Raw genomic sequence first — 14,280 nt, forward strand, 5'->3', positions numbered from 1 at the left:
GAAAGCACTGCATCATCTCTCCCCATATAGATCTCTTTGGTTCGACTTCAGAAATCTTCAAAACCGTACAAGCTTTTTTAACTCTGTAGATTCGAAAAAGTGGAGAATAAAAATAGACCAAAAGCCAATTTTATAACTTTTACACTACGATAAACGACTCACATGAAATCCCCATACCCGACCGAAGGAGACAAGAACACAAAATACTATTTAAGCCAGTCTTGGGAAAACAATCAAAACTTCTGCTTTATTACAGTTTTTCTTTTCTAATTTTAAGGCCAAAACTTTACTTACCAAGTCTTGTTAAAGTCTCCAGTAGGCTTCTTGACGTGACCCAAGTATTCTTGCCGCCTGAATGTCCACCGTCTAACCAATACATATCGGATATGCGACTCACAACTTCAGATAATGACTGGTCATCTGGTGTAAGAGTTTTTAAATAATGGAATTCGTATACAAATTGATTAAGCACAACACATCCTTTACTAAAGCCGATTAATGTAAGCGAATCACATTTATCTAAACGACAAACAACCTGTTCGTTACTATCTGCATTACTGTTACCAACTGTTGCTGTTCCGCTTCCCGTTGTAGCTTTGTTGGTACTACTGTTTTGCTGTTCAGCAGCTCCTACCTGATAGACAGATAAGAAAGATAATGGATATACTTTATACTACTTTATAAATTGACAAATAAGTACAATAATGAAGTACCAATAAAAGTAAAGTAATTGCCTATTTTTTCAGACGGGCTTTACGTCCAACTACCAATTAGGTGTCGTGGACGGATGCGACTAGCAAATATACTTTACTGTAAATTTCTTGTATTAACCATAAAATAAAAGGCAAGGCCTAAGTCCAGGAATCGAACCAAGTACCACAATACATATTAGCTTTACAGAAGTACCAAAATTTTTATAGTGCTTTTTATCCTTCATTACAATTTAGGAAACGCTTAATCTGGGACAAGGATAAAATAAGCAGCGAAAAAGGATAAAGCTGCAGGTAGAGGGGAAAGTTAGAGAAGGACGTGATTTATTTATTTTTTTAATATCCAATCTTATGATTAAGAAAATACTTATTTCAACTTATTTATTAAGTTGATAATAAAAATAAAATTACCTGCTGTTTTCTTTCATTCAGTCGGACAGAAATATTTTGAAGCAATCTTTCTAAATGAAGCAAAGCAAAATGCATGGGCGTGTGATCAGGAGCTCCGGTGTTGTTACATGGGACGAAATTGTCAAAACAACTGAACATTTTGAATTCCATCCTAAAGAAAGAACAGAAAAAAAATAATGACAATCTTAAATGAATAAAATCCCCCCTCCCCTCCTCACACCTACAACATATTCCCTTAGACTATAACTTTAGTGAAGACATTTTGTGCAAAATTCTTCCTTCCATTGGGTTCATTCATTTACTGAATCCTCATTCTCTTATAAACATTCATCATTGCAAAACATTTCCTAAAGTTCTATTGAGCAAACCAATGGGTATAAAATTATAGTGGAAGAGTCTAAATTAAGTATATATGTTCTTGCTAGATTATGTAACGTATCAAACCGAAGAATTATCTTAAATTCTTTCATCTACATTTTAAAACAAATAATGAATTCAAGCTCTATTATTAACACTTAAGTATCAAACTAGTAATTCTCTCAGGATAGGTCATATTATTAACAAACTGGAATACATCTTCTCAATTGTTGAGACTACTCATCGGGGCAGAGTTATTTATATTCATTTTTAAAAGGATGTTTATTAAAGTACCGTGGTTCCCCTCCACCTTTAATTGCCCAGCTGATGAGTCCAAGTCGCCCCTAGTAACTAATTCCAGTTGAGGTATTGGTTTTTCTTTAAAACTGAATTGGTTTTTGGCTACTTTGCGCAGAAGTATTTTGTATATATGTTGGTAAGATGAGCTATATGAGGAGCTGGAGGCTGACCCTCTTTTGGGCCTGCCTTCGGATGGTATGACCCCCAAATATAGCTTTGACAAGCCTTTCAAAGTCTGTATTTGGGACTGGGAGGCTTGGACACACGGTCCGCCAGTTGTGGGGGACTCAATTTGGTACACGGACGGCTCCAGAACAGAGGAAGGGGTGGGAGCGGGAGTGTACGGGGTGAAGCCGAAATTTAGGTATTCGGTTAGCCTAGGAAAACTTGCTACGGTTTTTCAGGCTGAGCTAGTTGCAATAAGGTTCTGTGCTGCCGAAATTAGCGGACGAGGAATTATTAATTCTAAGGTCGTGATTTTCTCGGACAGTCAGGCTGCTCTACGAGCTATTAGTTCCTACAAAGGTCAATTCAAGACTGGTTTGGGACTGTCTGGGTGCCCTGAAGGAAATCAGTGACCACAATAAGGTCTTTCTGGTTTGGGTACCTGGTCATTCAGGACATAAAGGAAACGAAGTGACAGATTTATTGGCCCCGGGAAGGCTCTGCGGGACACTTCGTTGGCCCGGAGCCCTATTTTGCGGTCTCCAAGTGTCTTCAAGACTGCGGCCATTAAACTATGGGTGCAGACTAGGTCTCAGGACAGGGCAGAGACAGGCGAAGGAGTACATCAAGGGCTATTCGCCAAAGCTAACTGCAGATTTAATCCGTCAAGGCCGTGGGGCTTTAAGGATAATTGTAGGCCTATTTACCGACCACTGCAGGCTTAGAAAACACATGCATCGCATGAGCCTGGCAGATGATAGCCTTTGTAGGCTCTGTCAGGAAGAGACGACACTGCACGTTTTGTGTCTATGTGAAGGATGTTACTTCTCGGGGAGGAAAAACCAAGGCCTGTAAGCTTTACCCAAGAGTCGCTCTCCAGAATTAAGAGCCTGATTAAACGGACGGGTCTGGAGGGTGAGCTCGCCACAATAGATCCAAAGGGGTCGCAGTGGCGTAGGCCTTAAAGGGCCGTCCTATTAGAATCTTAATCTTAAATGTTGGTAAGATTGGTTTTATTTCTACAAGTTGATCTAATTTTCCATTTCCCATTCAACACGTCACAGTAAAGAGATATTGTACGTCAAATATACGACATAATTTCTCCCCATCATTATAAACAGAAAACTTTTTTGAAGATAATTTTCTTACAATGTCACGAGACAAAAGAGTTCCTGTGAACTGGAAGGTACTCTAAAATTTACAACAAAAATTTGGTTTTTCAATTAGGCAAATTTTATAACTATTATTTTTAAAAATAATAATAATAATAAGAGCACTTCAACCTCATTGCCATTTTTGTAAGCATGAGTGCTTTTGTGAGATGCATTTTATAAGATGCTGAAATGCTTTGGGCACAATCTTCCTTCTTATTATCCAAATCTCTTTCTCTCGTGTTTTTTTTTGCCATTCTTTCTTGCAAATGTTGCCATAATCTGTTCAGTGTATATAACTGGGCAATGATTGCAGTTAATCTAGTACACTCAACAAATGAATTGTTTGCAATTTATCCTCATATTATCCTGATTATTTTTACAACATAAATTTATGAAGAATATAATCTGTAAATAATGTAACTTAATTATTTTAAAATCCCACTTTGTTCGGGGGCTAATCCTCGACATTAGGTAAAGAGCAGACAAGGGGGGGGGCGGGAAATTAAACTTGTAAAACAAAAATTCCAAAAAAAAGTATTTTTAAATGTAATTCATTTCGAAATCATATTTTGAAATACTCAATACCCAAAATTCTACTAGATTTAAACATTCTCTAATTCATCCAGCAACAACCAAATACATTAAATAAAGAGGTAAGATAAAAAAAAAATATATATATACTATTGATTATGTCATTCAAAAAAAAAAGAAATATAAATATATCATGCTCTATTTTTGTATAGTATTAATATATAATATAGCACTTAGGCCCCAAACATTTCAAACAAATTTACTCATATTTCAATCCTAATTAGTATTAATTTCCAAAAAAAAAAGGTGTAAAAATTAAACGGAAGTCACATAATCTGATTTTAATATTTTTAGAGAATAATTAAAAAGCCAAACCAAAAAAATTGTGGCTTTGTTTTTCGTTAAGTTTTATACTGTATTTTTTGATGAAATTTTAACAGCTACTTTGGCTTAGTGTTCAAAAAAGAAATGCTCACGATTCATTTCTGCAGATAGTCAAGTGAGTGCGTAATGTAGATTGGTTGGTATGTTGCTTTAGCTGGGAGATGCTAGCTGGTAATTAACAAGAACCCAGCAGGAAAATAAGATATAATCAATTTCCCCCCACACAAAAAAAAAGACTGCGATTGAGTTACCAATAGTTGAAAGGCAAAAATAAATAAATAAATAAAATAAATAATCAATAAATCAAAGACTTAATTCGGATAGCCCCTTGGTATTTTGTTTGGGACCTAGAATGCCTTTTTTTTTATAATATTGTTTGATTCTTATATTTTTGGTCTTTTTGTTTTCTGTTTTCTTTCTCAACATCATTTACCTTCTTTGCTCTTGATCTGGTGATAACAAGTCCATAAAAGTTGCTAGCTTATGTGACGCCAATCTAGTCGTAACATAACAGAAAATAAAAATAATAAAAAAAGAAAGAAATAAAAAATGAAAGTTGTCAGAAAAAAACCAAAAAAAAAAAACCCGTTCAATGTGATTCGAACTTTGTTTACAAAGTAATGGAAGTACACACAAGGGGCTATCCATGTTTGGAAATTGTAATTAATAAAATAGATTACTTATAGATAAGTGAAATACTAGAATAACAATAATTACTACGAGAAAAACATTTTTTTCTTTTCTTTTTTTTTAATTTCAAGCAATTTTAGAAATTAATTAAAAGCATCGAAATTACTAGCAAAATAAATGAATAGATAAAAATAAAAAGAACAAAATGCAATGGTGGTTAATGAAGAGATACATGCAAGAAAAAATAAAATAAAATAAAATACTTTTATTACATAAATTTCTTAAAAATCTATCTGTCTTGTGAGGGGACCCTTCTTACCTTCCTTTTTATACAAGCATCCTCCAAGAACAGTGTACTATTTGTCAGCCGAAGGACGATCTTAACCTTCCAGCCGGGCGCGCGTATCTCACAGATACAAGCTTAGACTAAAATAATCGCAGTTTACGAGGGTCGTTTGAAAAGTCCGTGCAAAAATAAAAACTACTTAATTTTTTGGGGGTAAACCTTTTTTATTTTTCAACATAGTCTCCTTTTAGGCTTATACACTTCGTCCAACACTGCTCCAGTTTGTTGATCCCTTCCGAATAATAGGATTTGTCCAAGTCTGAAAAATAGCCAATTCGTTTCTGCAATCACCTCCTCGTTTGAATAAAATCTTTTTCCCGCCAGCCATTTCTTCATATTGGGGAACAAATAGTAGTCCGAGGGAGCCAAGTCTGGAGAATAGGGGGGGATGTGAAACGAGTTGGAACCCTATTTCCAATTAATTTTGCGACCACAACTGCAGAGGTGTGAGCTGGTGCGTTGTCGTGATGGAAAAGTGACTTTTTTGTGGGCCAATCGTGGGCGTTTTTCTTGCAGCTCGGTTTTCAAACGGTCCAATAACGATGAATAATATGCACCTGTAATAGTTTAACCCTTTTCCAGATAGTCGATGAGGATTATTCCTTGCGAATCCCAAAAGGCACGTCGCCATAATCTTTCCGGTCGAAGGAACGGTCTTCGCCTTTTTTTGGCGCAGATTCCCCCCTTGGTAACCCATTGTTTAGATTGTTCTTTTGGTCTCAGGAGTGTAGTGATGTATCCATGTTTCATCCACAGTGACGAAACGACGCTTAAAGTCCTGCGGATTCTTCTGGAACAGCTGCAAACCGTCCTTGCAACACTTCACACGATTTCGTTTTTGGTCAAGCGTGAGCAATCGCGGCACCCATCTTGCGGATAGCTTTGTCATGTCCAAAGGTTGATGCAAAATATTATGTACCCGTTCATTCGAGATGCCCACAGCACTAGCAATCTTACGCACCTTCACTCTTCTGTCATCCATCACCATATCATGGATTTTATCAATGATTTCTGGAGTAGTAACCTCAACAGGGCGTCCAGAACGTTCAGCGTCACTTGTGCCCATATGGCCACTCTGAAAATTTTGAAACCATTTATAAACTGTTCTAATCGAAGGTGCAGAGTCACCATAATGTTTATCAAGCTTCTCTTTAGTCTCCTCAGGCGTTTTGCCTTTCATAAAGTAGTGTTTAATCAACACATGAAATTCTTTTTCGTCCATTCTTTGAAAATCACTCGACTTCCTCGTTTCAAACGAATGCCAAACACAAAGAAATAGACCGATCTGGCTGAAACTTGGTGTGTGTTCTTCCAAGAGATGCTACTAACTAAACATAACCTCGATACGCGCCAGTGATGCTATCTCTCTGACTTTGCACGGACTTTTCAAACGACCCTCGTAGTGACGGAGCGGCGGAGGATGCTGCCCTTTAAGCAATACTACTCCCTCATGACTAGTTTCCTTCAGTAAAAATCTTATCTTGTTTGGTGTTGTACATTTCTTTGCAATTGCCGAAACCGTGACTGACATATACTCGCGACCATTCGAGTAAGTTTTCTGACTTATCAATTATTTATATATTTTTTTTTCTTTTATACGTGTTCATCAAATTGAACTATTTTCAACATTTTTTATAAGAATATTGTTTTCTATTGACAGAAAAAGACATTTTATATCTTCAGATACGAGGAGGAAATCACTGCGAACATTTTCAGACAGTCTAGTGGCTGAACATGGTGATTGTAAAATTACACTTGTTGGCTTTCAAAAAATAAAAAGTACTGTCGTTTTCTGAGCCTTTTTTCAAATTGTTTTTTCAATTATTAATAATTATAGATGTTCTTTAATTAATTTCATTTCTTCTATTGATAGAAAAAATTAAAAATACCAAAGTTTATCTCTAAGATACGCGCGCCCGTTTTTTTAACTTTTTGGGTGCGCCCGCTGGAAGGTTAATTGGCGGAAGCTAAAGCAGTCATTATTCACATTAGAAAAAAAAAAAAAAAAATCTTGATTTGAAAACTTGCAGAAATCTTAAGAAAAGTTGTACTTAAAATATCTGGTCCACCCTTCGAGAAGAATTTTGAGGCTTTCGTGAATTGTACCAAATTGTAACGATTTTATATAATATACTATATAAGGCGCGTCAATATCTGAGGGTTTTTTTTTGGGGGGGGGGGGGTCCACCAACAATATTGTTCGAGATTCTCAAGACGGAAGCTTGTTTTTTTTTTTTTTTGTATATGTTTAACAACGAGTTCACATTATGTCCTCTGGAGACATAATTTCTAATAAAGTGATAGGTCTTCTCTCGTTCAGTAAAGGCTATCGTAGTGAATTCCTAATAGATTATTATAGAGTACCCATGGAATGGAATTGGATTAGCCACTTCTACGGGGATTTCGGTTTCCCTGTGAACACACCCACCTAATGAAAAAAAAAAAAAAAAAAAGAAGTAGCAATTCACTACACCGATAAGCGTCGAGAACAGAGCTTCGAGACAAAAATAAAATTAAAAAAACACTCACTTCCTAGGGCTTCCATAGAGAACCTTGGTACCCAGGTGAAAGAAGCGAGATATATCCTTCCTGAGTAAATTAGGTGTAGAGGTTCTATCTAGGAGGGTGATTATACCCACTTGCCAACATCACAACACGATTTGTGGCTTTCCTGGACAACCTCGGTAGTTACCAATTGTTGGAGGGAAATATACTTCTGCCAGAAGTCTCTGTCTTTAATTTTGGGGTGTTTTTCAGAATATTTAGGGAGATCAATTTACGAGGAGGTGTAAGTTTGTACAAGGGGGTGTTCTGGCTCCTAGATCGGAGTTCTGGGCGATGACGATCTCATCTGGTGCGGGGCACAATTTAACTACTCTGTCGCAGTGCAGAGTACCCCCTTCATGCTTTCAATCTGATATCGTAAATTCTAAAACTAATTAAAAGATTCGTAAAAAATATGTAATTCAGCTTCACTTCACGATTAAGCCACCCTTACAGCTGACAGCAATAGTTCATTTTTCTTGAAAGTCCTTTAAAAACTTGTAAAACCTCGGATAAAACCCAAATTATTCCCTTGTTTTATGAAGAAATTACGAGTACTTATCAGCTAAGAATGAAAACGAAACAAAACAAAATACTGTATCCATACAATGCAAAACACTAACTACTAAATTGTTGAAATCAACGAGCATGCAGAAGTCTATTAAAGGCAGGCGATTTATTTTCTTTCCATAATATTCCTATTTATCACAAAAAAAAATAAAAAATAAATAAAATATAAATAAATAGAGAACATTAATCAAAACGAATCCGTTTTACTCATTTATTAAAAAGAAGTTGTCCTCACTGACCGCAACAGCGGAAAGAATGGGAATCCAGATAAATGAGCAATTTATGGAAAAATCCATGGAACTTGAAAGATGTCAAGGGAATCTGCAGTTCAAAAATAAGATCTTCGTGCAAGTGGATATTTACAAGTACCTGGGAGCGATAGTGACCAAGGACAACAACGTCGAAACTAAAGTGACTGTACTACAAAATATCTTTAAATCTTACGATATCTCCAGACAAGCTAAGCTTGCCATATCAAAAAAAAAAATAGGTCGTTAGGCCAGTCACAATGTAAGCATCAAAAGCATGGTCTCTCCAGTACCGAAGTGACTGCTGGTAGTTGTGTGGTAGAATGATTCACAGCAGAATCTACGGTTTGCGAATACGATCAAAGGCATTTCCGCACCTACCAAAGAGCTGCGAGACTTAAATGTAGAGGCGGACCTAGTGAACAGGAGATAAAGCAAGCAAGGTAGAGATGTGGGCTGGCTACTTGATGAGATTGGAAACAGTCCCAAGATTGAGGGCAGAGGACAGGTGACCAAGAGAGCGGTCCACCTAGTAGGTGAAGAGAATCTAAGGATGATGACTGTAAGAGGAGAAAGTGGGAGGCCTTGGTCCTTTTAAGGGACTGTCCAGCTAAAGAAGAAGAATGAGAGCAACTGTCCAATATATTTACTTAGAAATTGCAGAAAAAACTTTGCAAGAAAAGAAAAATTAGACTTAAGTAAGAAAGGTCCCAGAAAAGTCCAGAAGGAATCAGTTTAGATCTTCCGCACGATGTAAGGACAGCCCATTATAATGCGATCAAAAGATCAACTGTCAGGATTCGAACATTGAAGAGCTCAACAAAAAAAAATATTGAACTTAACTTTTTAATGCCAGAAAAATAATTTCAAAAAACTCTTAAATAAATTTTTAAAAAAATTAATTAATTAAATAAAAATTAACGTGAATTATTCACTTAATCGTTTGACAAGTATTGAAAGTACAAACGAAGCAAATTAAATAAAAAAAAATATTTTATTAAAACAATTTTTATCATCTATTCCTTAAGAAATCGTGATAACGAGGAGAAAGAAATAAAAATGTGGTAAGTGAAATGTATGTGATTCGAAGTATCACATTTCGATTCCTTAAGAAATCGTGATAACGAGGAGAAAGAAATAAAAATGTGGTAAGTGAAATGTTTGTGATTCGAAGTATCACATTTCGATTCCTTAAGAAATCGTGATAACGAGGAGAAAGAAAGAAAAATGTGGTAAGTGAAATGTATGTGATTCGAAGTATCACATTTCGATTCCTTAAGAAATCGTGATAACGAGGAGAAAGAAATAAAAATGTGGTAAGTGAAATGTATGTGATTCGAAGTATCACATTTCGATTCCTTAAGAAATCGTGATAACGAGTAGAAAGAAATAAAAATGAGGTAAGTGAAATGTATGTGATTCGAAGTATCACATTTCGATTCCTTAAGAAATCGTGATAACGAGGAGAAAGAAATAAAAATGTGGTAAGTGAAATGTATGTGATTCGAAGTATCACATTTCGATTCCTTAAGAAATCGTGATAACGAGGAGAAAGAAATAAAAATGTGGTAAGTGAAATGTTTGTGATTCGAAGTATCACATTTCGATTCCTTAAGAAATCGTGATAACGAGGAGAAAGAAATAAAAATGTGGTAAGTGAAATGTATGTGATTCGAAGTATCACATTTCGATTCCTTAAGAAATCGTGATAACGAGGAGAAAGAAATAAAAATGTGGTAAGTGAAATGTTTGTGATTCGAAGTATCACATTTCGATTCCTTAAGAAATCGTGATAACGAGGAGAAAGAAATAAAAATGTGGTAAGTGAAATGTATGTGATTCGAAGTATCACATTTCGATTCCTTAAGAAATCGTGATAACGAGGAGAAAGAAATAAAAATGTGGTAAGTGAAATGTATGTGATTCGAAGTATCACATTTCGATTCCTTAAGAAATCGTGATAACGAGTAGAAAGAAATAAAAATGAGGTAAGTGAAATGTATGTGATTCGAAGTATCACATTTCGATTCCTTAAGAAATCGTGATAACGAGGAGAAAGAAATAAAAATGTGGTAAGTGAAATGTATGTGATTCGAAGTATCACATTTCGATTCCTTAAGAAATCGTGATAACGAGGAGAAAGAAATAAAAATGAGGTAAGTGAAATGTATGTGATTCGAAGTATCACATTTCGATTCCTTAAGAAATCGTGATAACGAGGAGAAAGAAATAAAAATGTGGTAAATCGAAATGTGATACGACATATCACATTTCGATTTAGGGTATATTAAACATAAAAAAAAAATTATTTAAATAAATGTGGAGTAAATCTCTTCTTGTTAGTATTATTTTCAATTTCTTTGATTTTAAATTTTTTGATATCAAAGAAATCAATTATTCATGTCTTTTGAACTTTTTTTAAAAATGATAATTATTATTACAATGACAAAAACTAATTATCATAATTTAGAAATAAAAAAATATATTTACATCTCCATAAAACTAAATACAAAAGGAAATATTACATTTTAACTAGTTTCACTTATCTTTTTCAATTTTTTTTATAATTCTAAAAGGTTAAAACAAAATCCAAACACAGGGAGCCATTTTAAGACTACAAACAGTCTAAGATTTAGCAATCAATTTAAAAAACTTATTAACAATGTTGTCAAATCATTAAAGAATAGGATTTTTTCTTCTGTTTTTAAACATTTATTGCCAATTTTTACTGTTTAGACTTTTTAGACAAACAAATATGTCACAAACATATTTGTTTCCAATTCTTATTGACTACTTAAGGATATTAATTAAAGATAAAAAAAAAAGAATAAAATAACATTTTTCTTAATATATAATATTAACCAACTTAGTATAATTGTGTTTCCCCCATCTTTAAAAAAAATTATGAGATTTATCTTAAAATAGCTTTCTATACCTTGTAAATGTTTCATAAAATATTTAACTTGAAGATTTTTCTAAATTTTATCCCTAAATTTCACTAGAGACCTCGTTAATTATCCGAAAAAAAAAATACCTTTTCGATTAAAATACCCTATACCCAGGTATAGCTTTGATTTGTTGTTATTTTTAACTGTTCAAGTTGAACTGTAAGGATTGATTCAAAAATAATTTTGGAAGGTTTTTTTTTTTTTCCAAAAATTCAAAATAAAATTAGTTTGCATCCTATTTTTGGCCGTAAATAAGAGGATAAATATAGGGCTCAGGAGTGGTGGCTTGCCACCACTGGGCTGAGACAGGCGAAGGAGTTCATCAGAGGCTATTCGCCGAGGCTGACCGCAGAATTAATCCGTCAAGGCCGTGGGGGACTATAAGGATAATTGTAAGCCTATTATCTGGCCACTGCAGGCTCAGAATACACATGCATCGCACGAGCTTGGCTAGATGGCTAGCCTTTGTAGGTTCTGTCAGGAAGAAGAGGAAACGGGCAATGCACGTGTTGGTGTCAGTGTGAGGGGCTTGTATGGCTAAGGATGTTACTCCACGGTGAGGAAAAAAACCAAGGCCTGAGGAGCTTTTACCCAGAAGCCTCTCTCCAGAATTAAAGAGTCCAGATTAAGCGGACGGGGTCTGGAGGGTGAGCTCTGAAGTCGGGGAGCCACAATAGATCCTCGGTGGTGTAGGCATTAAAGCCGCCCTAATTTAATCTATTCTAAGAGGATAAATAGATAAAATTAGGCAATACATATTTTGAAATTCTTTTTATGATGCAATTTTTTTTTTTTTTTTTAAATGGATGGTTATTGGTAATAAAATTGAAAAAAATACATTTTTTTTCAATCTGTAACGGCTTGTAACTAAAGCCCAATTAGGGAAGACAAGATGTACGGATTTTGGAAAGATAATTTTGATAAATTTCATAGATGACGTTACGCGTAAGGGTACGTTCACAACGGAGCTGTGAGCATAGATGATAGCGGAGATGATAGCAGTGATGCATCAGCGCTTATAGAATAACCTAGTACATTCTTATGTGAGCGTGCACAACGAAGCTTCGACTTGTGACTCATACTCGCTGGTATAAACGAGCATAGATGATAGAATTGAATTTTTCATTTTTCTGCTAGCTGAACTCCAGTATCGGAGCTTCAAAATGGAGGTAGAAAAATTAATTAGTGCTGTCTTTACTCATTATTTTTGGTTATTATTTTATTATTTACTTTTAAACAATATTTTGTTTTTTAAATCGTGCTTACATTTATTTTTATGTGTATTTATTTGTTTTTCCTCAATAAAATCATTACCTCAGAGTTATCACTAGTTTTTCTTCTATAGTTATAGGATTTCCATGACAATTTTTCCTACTTTTTCTTAATTTTGACCTTATTTTTTCTAAAATTTAGTCAAATGTGGTTGGACCCATCCTCACATATTCAAAAAAACGATCCGGATAATTTCTAAGTTCCTTATATAAATAGTGAAATTCGCCCAAAGTACTTCGTTTTTTTATTTATGGTATGTACATGATATTTTCTACATCTTTTTTTTTTTTAAATATACCATTTGGTTGCTGGTGAACATAAAAACTCTTCTTCACTACTCGACATGTTGCATGTATCCACAGCTCCGTTGTGCACACTAATCAGCGATTATATTTTACTCTATCAGTTATCATCTCTGCTATCATCTATACTCACAGCTCCGTTGTGAACGTACCCTAAGGGTGTGAGTAATTTTGTAAGAAGTCGTTTGAGAACTAGGAATTCCTGAAATCTTATCCGAAGATGTTCTGGGGTTAATCTTCTCAGCACACATCGATACATTGAAGAGGAAACAATTTTTCCTGCGATCGATAGTTAAAAATAATTGGATAATTTCTCTCTTAATAAGAAAAAACAAAAAAAGAAGTCTTACTAAGAAAATATCTCTCTCTAACCATCAAACAAATTTAGAACACTTTAAACATTGTAAGAAAACTGTTATTAATTGACAAAAAAAAAAAAAAAAAACTGAAACTTAAACAAACCTGGATGGTCTCACTACAACAATGTGATGATTTTCAAATTGAGATTGTAATATTGACGCAGTATTCTCTAAATTCCATTTCGCATATCTTTTGTTGTCACGATGGGCTTCCATATTTTCACTGAAGTCCTGTAAATAATCACAAGATTATTATTATTAGAGCGGGAATAATTTTTAAAAGATCATTTTGGAAAAAAGACAGTTAATGAAATGTAAAGATGAAATATATATATTTATGTAAGATATTTAATTTTAATTTCCACCCCCGTCTTTCTGCGCATGCTCGTAGCTTCGAGTGAAGAGTGGGTAGGAAAAAAAGGACAGGTTAGGATTGAAAAGAGTGAAGTGAATTATCGGCTTTGAGTGTCGTTTCTCTTTTCTTTTTCAGGTATTGAAGAATAGTTAAATAATTATGTATTGAAAATTAATGTTTTAAGAATGTTGTTAATGCCAAATAAATCTCTTTTCTTTTTCAGAGAAACTCAGTCTAGTTGTAATTCAACACGCATTATATATACAATATATATATTTAACATTGTGCCAAAATGCGTGAATTAAAACTGTCCGGTAGGACAGTTGTATAAGGGTTGATCGTCAAAAACTGCATAAAAAAGCGAAACGTTGAAAAACACCCAACTTTGACAATTTTTTTCTCTTTTTCTATAAAAGATAAAATTCTCAAATTTTCTTTATAATATAGGGCAAATCCTTCTTTATAACTGTAATTTTTTCTTAATAACATAGATTAATTAGTTTTAGAGAAAAACAATGCCAAAAATGTGCAAAAACGACATTTTCAAAAATTGTTGTTCTTGTTCTTGTTGTTGTTGTTACCTTTTTTTGTAAACTATGTAGCGCCTAAACGCGTGAACCGATTTTTCATAATATCCAAGAGATAAATAAAAAATTAGAAAAATCTGCAGAAGTGTACAAGAAAAATAATTTAA

General features: G+C 34.3%; 1 protein-coding gene across 3 annotated transcripts in view; it reads right to left on the reverse strand.

Annotated features, from left to right (window-relative positions):
* Positions 1–14,280, reverse strand: part of LOC141458920 (mitochondrial protein C2orf69 homolog) — a 35,231-nt gene that overhangs the window by 9,912 nt on the left and 11,039 nt on the right. For 2 of the 3 annotated variants that reach the window (XM_074137506.1, XM_074137504.1), the window contains 4 exons: positions 13,335–13,462; positions 4,446–4,508; positions 1,122–1,272; positions 295–634 (listed from right to left, as the gene is read on the reverse strand). In XM_074137506.1, the coding sequence (XP_073993607.1) occupies positions 295–634; positions 1,122–1,272; positions 4,446–4,508; positions 13,335–13,462 (682 nt within the window). The remainder of the gene's footprint in view (positions 1–294; positions 635–1,121; positions 1,273–4,445; positions 4,509–13,334; positions 13,463–14,280) is intronic. The other variant, XM_074137505.1, reaches the window with a different exon arrangement.

The sequence above is a fragment of the Rhodnius prolixus genome, unplaced genomic scaffold (assembly GCF_049639745.1).
Source record: "Rhodnius prolixus isolate KJV_2025 unplaced genomic scaffold, Rpr scaffold_5, whole genome shotgun sequence".
Taxonomy (NCBI): Eukaryota; Metazoa; Arthropoda; class Insecta; order Hemiptera; family Reduviidae; genus Rhodnius; species Rhodnius prolixus.